This window comes from Solanum verrucosum, unplaced genomic scaffold (assembly GCF_900185275.1).
Source record: "Solanum verrucosum unplaced genomic scaffold, falcon-dt-bn FXZP01000079.1, whole genome shotgun sequence".
NCBI lineage: Eukaryota > Viridiplantae > Streptophyta > Magnoliopsida > Solanales > Solanaceae > Solanum > Solanum verrucosum.
This window is the reverse complement of record NW_026020368.1, coordinates 257,398-268,268: the sequence shown is the minus strand read 5'-3', so window position 1 is coordinate 268,268 and position 10,871 is coordinate 257,398. Positions and strand designations below refer to the sequence as shown.

Genomic DNA, 10,871 nt, shown 5'->3' with positions numbered 1-10,871 from the left:
AATATATTTTAAGAAAAGAGGGCTGGTCCGGCAAAGCCCGTAACCCACGTACTTGTGGGCCGAGCCAATCATTTTCTGGCCCACACAAAAAATGGGCTAGCCCGGCTTGACCCGTTAAATTGCAAAGCTTGTATGGATTAGCCCGGATGAAATGGGTCAGCCCATATTGACAGCTCTAAGTGTTTGTGTATTTAGGTATTGTAAATATGAAAAAGGAAATAAAAAATTTCAAGCATTTTCCAGAAATAACGGATCTATAATTAGCTCCATTATATATTTATACTACTTCCGGCGATAACGTTTTTAAGATAATTATATTTATCATCCCAAAATTGTGGTGAAATAATTGGAGAAGAAATTTCAAACCAAGTATATATAATATACTGTATGAAATTTTATTTAAACAATACTTATACTTAAGCATATTACCATTAAAGAATTGTGTATATTTTGAAGAATTTGTTTTGAAAATTGTACGTATTAAGTTGTATTAAAACAATTGGTGACATTCTTCGCGTTGCTATACGTATGAAAGTCATCGTAATTCGTCAATATTAACCATCAAAGTTAATATAGCTCATTTGTATATTTTTATCATATAAAGGATCGCTATCATTTTATAAGCAAATTAAATGAGACAATTTAGTAACGTTGAGATTCTTATGTGACTTTTTCATTTGAAAAAAAATAATACTAAAAGTAAATCCAAATGAACTGATACAAAAGAAAATATAATCGAGATAATTGAAACGTTCAAAAAATCTATTTTCTTATTATGATTAATCAAAAGTAATGATTTGGTGTTTTAATGATCCCTACCTTATTGACAGTTGTATAACTTCGATATTTACAACATAAAACTGAAGAAATTTAGTGAGAAGGAAAAATCACTATTGAGCTGATTTGATAATATGAGCTGAAATTACGGACTCTAGTCACACCTCAATCAAGAGCAAGGCCAAACGAAAACACAATCGATTGAAGGACTATAAATTGGTTTTCTTTTCAAAATTCCTACGCGAAAAAATATTTTTACAATTTGAATTAGAATCCTAATTAACATAAGGACTTGCATGTACGATTAAAATTAAATCTCGTGTATACATGTTTTGTTCAATAGAATATTTTAGTTGTCATGTTGGTAGTGCAAAACGAGTGGATCTGGTTTCTTGAGTCTCACATACAATAACTTTCACATGCATCTTCCAAAAAAAAAAACTAATCATGTTTCAATTGTACTAATATTTATTACTCCTATTTTTTATTGGGTTTCTTACCATAATGTAAGGCCGGAAAAAAATAAATTAAATTAAAATGATTTATGTATATGTTATGTATCGATATTATATGCCTAATATATAATTGTGTATATATATGTGTTGTATAATAATGTATCACAGATGTATATAATTCATATATATTGTTTATATAATATTTAGAAAAAACAATACGAATCTTACTAGTTTAGGTTGTACTAACCTTTGGATCGTGACAGAAATAATTAATGAATCCATACATCTCTATATAGGTAACTAAAATATTTAAAATCAGGTCAGCTTGTATATAATAGCAAACTATTAATTCAATTAAATGTTATAACCATTGTTTGATTTATATTAATTGTATCCCATAGCAAACTGTTGCTATTTCGCCTCTCTCCCTGGTGAATCTCGCTCGCCACTCTCGTTCTCGCTGAGCAGTCTCACTCACCTCTCTCGCTTTTATACAAACACAAATGTATAGAATGTGTTTGTGTTTGTATAAATGGAGAAAAATTGTATATATACATATATTTTCGTTCCTCTCTCTTCCCTCTCCGATCCCAAATCTCGCTCGCCACTCTCCCAGATCTCGCTCGCCACTCTTACTTGCCTCTCTCACTTTATACAAACACAAATGTATACATTGCGCTTGTGTTTGTATAAAGCGAGAGAAAATTGTATATACAAATACAAATGCATATATTTTCGTCCTGTACACTTATGATTATACAAATAGGATCTTCCCCTGCCCAGTTTTCTTTTGTCTTTCTCTCTTTATCGCTTTATACAAACACAAATCATACAATTGATTCTTTTGTATATGTATACCGAAACAGATTATACAATTGCTTCTTTGTATATATGTATAGCGAAATAGCCATAGCAAACTTAAAGTTTGCTATGGAGCGCAATTATGCAAACTATAGCTATAGCATACAAATATGATTTTTGTGTTTGCTATATGTGAAAGTTGCATTCGAGAAATGTACTAGAGTACATTATTTCTTGGTAAAAATGTCTATAGCTCAATCTAACTAGATAAATAATATTTTAAAAAATAAATAAAACAATGTTTATTCTAGAGAGCTAGTCCACTAATATGGGAGGAAGTCTATAATTACCCCCTTCATGAGCAATAAGATGCTCGCACAAACATTTTCCTATAGTATTTAGTATTATTTCTTGAATGGCATTACTTAAGTTTGGTGTTGTTTTCACTATTCTCTTCATGGCAACCACAAGTTAGTATTCATCTTACTTTATCTACAAAATATTGTATTTTGTTTGGGTCACTATGCATAATCTGTATCCACGAAATAGTGATAAGGTCTATATATACTTTACCTTTTGCAAATCCTATTCAGTGGAATTTAACTGAATATGTTGTTGTTGTTATGGTATGCATAATGTGTATATATGTATACTCGTTTGTTTCAAATTATTTGTATCACTTTTTTTATTTCATTTTAAGAAAAAAGTACTGTATTTTTTTTATAACTTTTTTATTTCAAGCCTCCACCTAACATGTTTAAGACCACAAATTAAAGACAATTTTGGTACATCCTATATATATTTAATTTATGACTACAAAATTAAAAAAAAAAAAAAACTTTACTTTATTAAACTTCATGTCAATCAAAACCAGACAAATAATTAGTATACATTTGTGACGATAAATATATTTCATACTTATGTAAGTACATGAATGCGCTTGATTAATTACATGCATGAAATCTACTTGAATATGTATTTTTCAAGCTACATCGCTCATAATTATTGATAACTATATGTTTGTGTAAATATTTCAGTTAATATGTCGTGGTTCTCAAATACGCAACTCATGGCTGCCATTGTTCATCGCAGCTGAGTTTTCCTATATTTTGTAACACATGATAATAGTTCTAAATTAAACGAATTAACTATGTTACGGGAATAATAATGGATTTATATATATATATATATTTTTTTTTTTTATTTTTTTTTTATTATTTTTTATTTTATATTTTTTTATTTTATTTTATTTTTTTTAAAAAAAAAAGCTTTTTAATTAGTACTTGCATGTACTAGATTTATTTTGAATGTAGTAATGCATATGAAATTTATTTCACCAATATATATATATTATTATCACTTAATTTCTCAGGCGTATTAATCAATCTCAGGATCTCACCTTTTTAATAAATCAAAATGATAATAATAATAATATATATATATATATATATATATATATATATATATATATATATATATATATATATAATAGTTATATCAATATTGAGAATATAAGTACATTTAATAGTAATTTAGAGAATATATTTTTTGTTTGTCAGTCTAAAACATTTATCGCTATTTGATCGCGTTCAATACATACAATATGCACTAGTACAAAATTGGAACACTACTATCCCCATAATCAAGATAAGTATATTTAATCTTGTGCTACAGTCATACCAATGGATTGTCCAATTTCCATCTTAGATTGTGAACAAAAAAAATATACTTACAAGAATCAATGATTCAAGTATAAGTCAAAACTCTATACACTAAATCATTTATTACATAAGTAAATGAATATATAATCTATTAAATCTTTTATTTATTAAAATTGAATAAATAATTGTTTTATAATAAATATTACGTGAGTCAATTATATAACAATATTGGTATATGTAAGTCATATATATAACAGTATAGATATATGTGAATCACTTTCATAACGAGGGGTATATCAACTTTTAAATAGCAAAGTTGAAGAATATACATACCCTTTTCCCAATTTCTTTTTAAGTAAATAGGCTACAAACTATTGCAGGAAGAAATTCTCTAGAGATAATACCACTTCATTTCAATTAACAATTCAGATACACTTTTACCAACTATTACTATTAATCTTCACACGATGAGGAAAACTTACTTAAAGCACATAGTTAATGATATATGTTACCAACAGTACAATTATGCATATGCACTATGAGTAGAAGCTTCTATTTTATCAAGACAAACAAAACTGTATTTTAAATCGGAACTTTCCACATGTTTTTCATGCATAATCAGTAGAAGATTCGAAAAAATGACATTTCTTTTTCTTTTCTAACCACCATTATTATTATATGATAATAACATAATCATGATGGGCAATATGCTGATTTCAACTAACTATAGTTTAGATTATTTTACATACTTGTCTAAAAGAGTACTTGTATGTACATACTACGTCTACCTAGTTTTGTCTGGTCTGAATGTTCTGATTATGGTCATGGTGTAGGACCTGCTTGTTTCGAATTTTGACTTGTAGTCACAATAATGGATAAGAATTTATGTTATGTGTACTAACAAGATAAAATTACTTCAAAAATCTGCACCCTTCCATTACTAGTCTGCAAACTCCTTCCCCTTTTAGCTAGTATGTCCGCAACCCTGTTCTGCTCCCTGAATGTGTGGATTGGCTTTGACCTGCATTCAGATATAATGTTAGTGTAGTGCATGTGATCATCTTGTTCTATCATTGAGATTGCAGTAGTGTTTAAAATTACTTAAACAGTTATGTCACTTAAAAGATAATTAGAGACGCTCTATTTAATAGCATTGTCTCAAAACTTAGAAATTAGAATAAATAATATTTAATGTATTATAACAAGATAAATTTATTAAATGATGTATTAATTTCCCCTGTCTCAATTTATATGAAAGTGTTTGACTGAACATGAAATTTAAGAATGAAAAAGAACTTTTGAAATTCGTAATTCAAAATAAGTCATTAATGTTTGTGTAATAGATGGAAAATTAAAATCAAACTATTAGTAAATATAGAAAAACATCATTCTTTTAAAAATGTTTAAAGAAAAAAAAAATGTCACGTAAATTAATATGACTCAATAAAAGATTCATTATACTATCAATGTACACAACATAAATGTAGGAGAAGAAAATATATGAACATGCAATAGAGATGGGAAGATCAAATATCGACGTACAGAAATGGAATCTCTACAAAAAATCTACACATACATCCACAATAATTGCCAGATGATACAGAAATTTTGAGCTAATTTCTTTGAAAATTACCTTAAAACAGAAAAATTGACTTGTTTACACGATTAGAATACAATTGGGGTGTGTTCCGCGGGGTGTGTTTTTCAAATTTTTCATGTACGATTTGGTTAAAAAAATTGAAAATATTTTATTTGGACAAACAAGTTATTTAAAAATAATAAAGAAATGACGACATTCCAACTTCCACATTGATTGTATTCTCCTCACCGATCACCTCCTAGGCCCCATCCCCCCACAGCCAACCCACACTCTCTACCTCCACCCCTACCTCAGATAGTATTCTACTGCACGCCGGGTAGCACTTTTATTGTGTATAAATTCTTTTTAAATAATATTTTTTTAATTTATAATACAAGAAAATAAATAAGAAACTGAATTATATTTTTGAAAAAATATTTTCCAAGGAAAACATCTTCCTTTATACTGAACAAACTTTGGTGTACATTGGTTTTCAAAGTCAAGGTCTTTATTCTTCCAAAGCATATAATCCACCCATTTCAACATTGACTGGAGTTTCATGGAAATTGCTACTCTACATGATTAATACTCCTAGTAATAGCAACTTACCTTTTTTATTATTTCTTTTTGGGAAATTATTAAGCAAAAAACAGGGGACTCATTATTCTTTGGGACTTTAAAGTAATCATAATACCAAAAAGCACCAATGCATCACAAGTTGTAACAACTATAGTCCAAAGATGAACTTATTGCAGTTGAAATGTACACAAAATTAGTTGCTAAATGTATTGAAAATTTGAAAGAGAATTCAAACAAAACTGGGAGAAGAGAAGCTCAAATATAATGAACAACTAATATGCATATCTCTCACTTTTTATTATACATTACTCAATAGGTATTCTAATTTCATCCGAGCTTGAAGAATCCAAGTCACTGTTAGACGAATTTGTTAGAGTAACTTTCTCATGCTGCTGAATGAATTTTATTATTTCTTCAGTTTCACCAAGAAGACGAATAGCATGTTGGACATTGTCTTCCCTCATCTCTATGGCATTGGAAGAACATTTTTTAGTAATAGCAAAAGGCATATTGATCAAATAAGCACCAAGTACACTTGCAATCATAGCAGATATATGATTGAATAAGTGCACTTCTGTCTGATCATCAATTTTTTCGCTGTCCTGTAGTATGATTTGACTCATTTGATACATAGAGTTTCCTGCTATAACTTCAGTTAGCTTTCTTGAGTAATCATCTTTTGTGGCGTAGTCTTGCGCTATATCTGCAAAATTGTCGAGAATCTCTTTGTTTGTTTTTCCTTGAAGATCCATTTTTTGCAGATCTTGATCAAGCCATCTACGATATAGATATAGCTCCAACCATACTACGTCTGCTGCTTGTTTATTTTTCTCCGAGTTTTCATTGGTTCCAAGGATATCTTCAATGAAGCTGACATACTTGAGACCTTGGCTGACACTAAGCAAGAAACTGTCCACCATTTTGTGATCAATGTTAGGAATTGTTGTGGCAATTGCTGTTAAAGTTACTATAGACATTTTCCAACCAATATGTGGCTCTTGAAATTGGTTGATGTCAAACTTACTGACTCCTCTAAAATCAGTCAGTTTCTGCAAGAGCTCAATGAGATGTTTTGGCTGCTGTTTCCTACCAATTTTCATCATCCAAGTGGTGTCATCCCTCTTGTTCACCGTCACCTGGGTCAGTTCCTCCTCACCTTCCAGATGTAAAACATATGGACTAATGTCTTCCTCCAGACTCTCTGCTGATTCTGATTCAGAGTTGATTATGTTGTTGCACTGCGAGGAAGAATAAAAGCACGAACGTAGCAAACTTAGGAGGAGAATAGGGAATAGTTGCACTATCTTGCTGACTACAACAATTAGTATCTGTACTTTTATACAATTTAGCAAGATTATATTTTGTATCTGCTGGACTAACTTTCTGCATTTTGGATTCTTGATTTCCAGGGCAAAGGGACTATCTTTCCAATCTTTCAGTCTCTCAAGCCAATGCCTTTCTACTTTAATGCTTATGCTTTTGCTTGACGATTTAATTGTAGCAATGGCAAACCATCTGATAAGTGAGGATACTGTGCCTACTGCCACTCCAGCGGATTGAATCCTCGAAATGCAATACGTTGATCTTCTGTAATCAGACATGGACGGCACATGCGCATCAAATAAGTTGTCACGGAATGACACTTCCAGTAATAGAAGACAATTCAGACAACAGATAGCACAACAAGCAGCACAAGTAGCAGAACGCGCCATCACAAACTGAGGATTTCCTGTTTTTGCCATGACAAAAAACTTACTCAAATTTTCTTTCAGTTTCACTTCAACCGGTTTTTCACCGTCTACTAGATCATCAATTTCAATCATATTGCCTCTTTCTCTGTACTCCAGTTCCAAATAACTTTTAATAGTTGGAACTGTAAGCGCGGAGAAGCACATGATCACAAATAGAAAAACCATAGAAAGCATAACAACAATATGTTCTGTTTTCTCCGAGTAGATAATACCGGTGCCTAATTCAATGCAGACATTAACAACAAGGGTGATCACAAGAATACCCAATGCTGTCATGCCCATGAGGATGTCCTTGTTATCCATCAGCGCGAGTGATGGCATAAAGTTAGCCATTGCTGTAGACATAAAGACAACACTGCTAAGTTTAGCCATCTGATCAATTTTCCCTGGCATGGGATTGTTTAGATCAAGTGGCAACTTAACTACAACCCCTAACAATGTCAATGAAGCAGCATTAAAAGTGAAAAATCTGCATGGAAGCCAGAATTTTCGCCTTCTAATTCCTTGTACTGCATCTGCTAACATTGCAAGTATGCATATCAAAGATGCTGCTACAATATACCTCCCAATCCATGGCATTGGTGCACTGAAATTGTCATGATGAGACATATTATTAATTTGTGATGAGACCTTTTCTTGGAAGAGAGGTAATTTAGATAGAAAGTAATGGCCACAAACTTCCTTATATAGAAAACAACAATAACAACAACATACCTAGCAAAATCCCCCTAAGTGAGGTATGAGGAGGGTGTAGTATACGCAGACAACCATTATCTCGTGGAGATAAAAAGGTTGTTTCGGTTAGACCCTCACCTCTACTTATATAGAAAATTATACTTTATTCCTAGTCTTGAAGCTCTTTGAGCATGGGCGGAGCTAGAACTCTGGGATATAAGTTCGGTCGAACCCACTAACTTTTGCTTTGTGTTAAGAAATTCATTAATATTGAGGTTAGAACTCAGTTATTAACACTTGAAACAGTTGTTTTAGAATGTAGAACCAATAAAATTAAAATTCTGACTCATCTTTTGAGTCTTAGTGTGCAGTTTGACATTTGCTATAGCATTTAATCAGTATGTTCATACCAGAGTACAAGTCAACTAACAATTAGTTAAAACAATTAAAAAAAAATGGAAATTATTCCTTCTGCAATAGAAAAATCCAAATCTTTTGGAGATTATACGAATAAAGTGAGAGAAATGTTTTTGAAAAAATTGAAGATTATAGGAAAAAGTCTATTCAATGCTTTCTTTGACGATAACGACCTATTTTTTGACCTTATAGTAGTGAACTGAAATTTCCATGCAACTGATATCTTTTGATTTCTATTTCTAGTATATACACTTTTCAGTGGAAATTTCATGTCATATTTAGAGAATCAAAACATTGAAAATATCAAAATAATAATGAATTTTTTTTACTAATTCTTCTAATGGAAGTAGCGAAAACAAGTTGTATAAGTGGCATTCCAAGTTTATTATCTCCTCCCCACCACTCCCATGCACCCCCGAAATCCTCACTTTCTATCCCTATCTGTCTGCATAATGTTTTGCTAGATAACATATAGATATTATTGGATAATATTTTCTTGTTTACTTACCAAACACTAGAAATTAAGTAAGACACTCAGTTATTTTCCAAGAATAAAACATTTTCTAGAAAATAAATTTCCATGAAAAACATTTTCCTTCGTACCAAACACTTTAATAGCGGGTTAGAGTTATGAATGTATTAGTAATGTAGGGATTAGTTATGAGTGAATCTATGTAATATATTATGCAGAAATTAGTTATTATGTATTAGTTATACATATATTAGTTATTCCACCTTCTATCCTGCATAAAATAATGCATAGATTCCCTCATAATTATAACTTATACATGTATTAGCTAGTTATGTGAGTTTCTAATTGTCTACCAAAGGTCATATTAATTTTATACATGAATGAATATCTTATTTTCAAGATACCTACGGAACGTTGTATAGGTTATACAGAAATTAATAAATGAATAACTTGTTTCTTATCCAACTACCAAATTCCACGCTTAGTTGCAATAGTTGTCACAGTCCACAACCCCAACCCACCCCCCTCCTGAGTCAGATTTCCAACTTGTAAGAAGCTTTTTTTTTAGGGAAAATGCATAAGTACCCCCCAACCTATGTCCAAAATCTCAAAGACACACCTAATCTTTACTAAGGTCCTGATACCCCCCCCCCCGAACTTATTTTATATATAATTTTCTACCCCTTTTCGGCCTACGTGGCACTATCTTGTGGGCCCAGCGCGTGTTGACAATATTTTCAAGGATAGTGCTACGTAGGCCGAAAAGGGGTAGAAAATTATATATAAAATAAGTTCGGGGGAGTAATAGGACCTTATTAAAGATTAGGTGTGTCTCAGGAATTTTGAGCATAGGTTGGGGGTACTTATGCATTTTCCCTTTTTTTTTATATACTTCATGTAACACTCAAAAATCAACAAAGACTAGAAGAACTAGAAAACTATTATAAATTCTTATCTATGTATGAACAAAAGAAAAGAAAGAAAAAGAAAAAACAAAGTAGTAGTAAGTAGTAAATTAGAACCCTTATATTGACTAGCTGAATCTTATAAAACAAAAGTAATATTCTACCTTAATTCCTGCTCAAATAGTCAATGATACTCAGGGTATAGGGTGCTACACTCTAACAATAATTTATCTCAAGGGCGGATCTACAGTAGTGAGAAGTGAGAACGAATTTTCATAACTCAGTAACTTTCATACATATTTATCTGTATATTGACAATTTTGTTTAAATATTTGTTAGGAGCCCAATAACAAAAGTAATTTTTTAATCGAACAGTAAAAATAAAACTTGCTTAAACTTTTGCTACCCTCCTTGATGAGGGTTAAGTTTCTCTTGGGCACATATTATAAAGTTTTGTAATTTGAAACCACAACAAATAGCATTGAAAAAAGAAGCAAATCTACGGTCAAACAAAACCAAACTTCATACGTACTTGGCTATAGAAAGTAGATTTTTCCAATGCAAATTAAAATTAATTAATCTTAGTAGGACCTCAAAATAAATATCGAACATAGGAAAAATAAAAAATAAATACAAATCAGAGAAATATATAGGATATAGCCCATTAGCCATTAGTATTCTTATGACTCATTTGACTATTGAAAAGTATATTCTTACAAATGTTACAGACATGAGCAAAATTGTTTGATGCAGAAAAGAACTAATTTTTTTTCTAGAAGAGAACCTTTGAAAATTGAAA

At 30.9% G+C, this 10,871-nt stretch overlaps 1 protein-coding gene across 1 annotated transcript; it reads right to left on the bottom strand.

Moving 5' to 3' along the window:
* Positions 1 to 6,157: 6,157 nt before the first annotated feature.
* LOC125837959 (uncharacterized) lies at positions 6,158 to 8,212 on the bottom strand. Its single transcript, XM_049517031.1, has one exon. It carries the CDS (start codon positions 8,210 to 8,212, stop codon positions 6,158 to 6,160), a length of 2,055 nt encoding a protein of 684 aa, XP_049372988.1.
* Positions 8,213 to 10,871: the final 2,659 nt, after the last annotated feature.

What these genes read in the sequence shown, in the direction of transcription:
- LOC125837959 (XM_049517031.1), bottom strand. Translation starts at nt 8,212, where the DNA reads ATGTCTCATCATGACAATTTCAGTGCACCAATGCCATGGATTGGGAGG.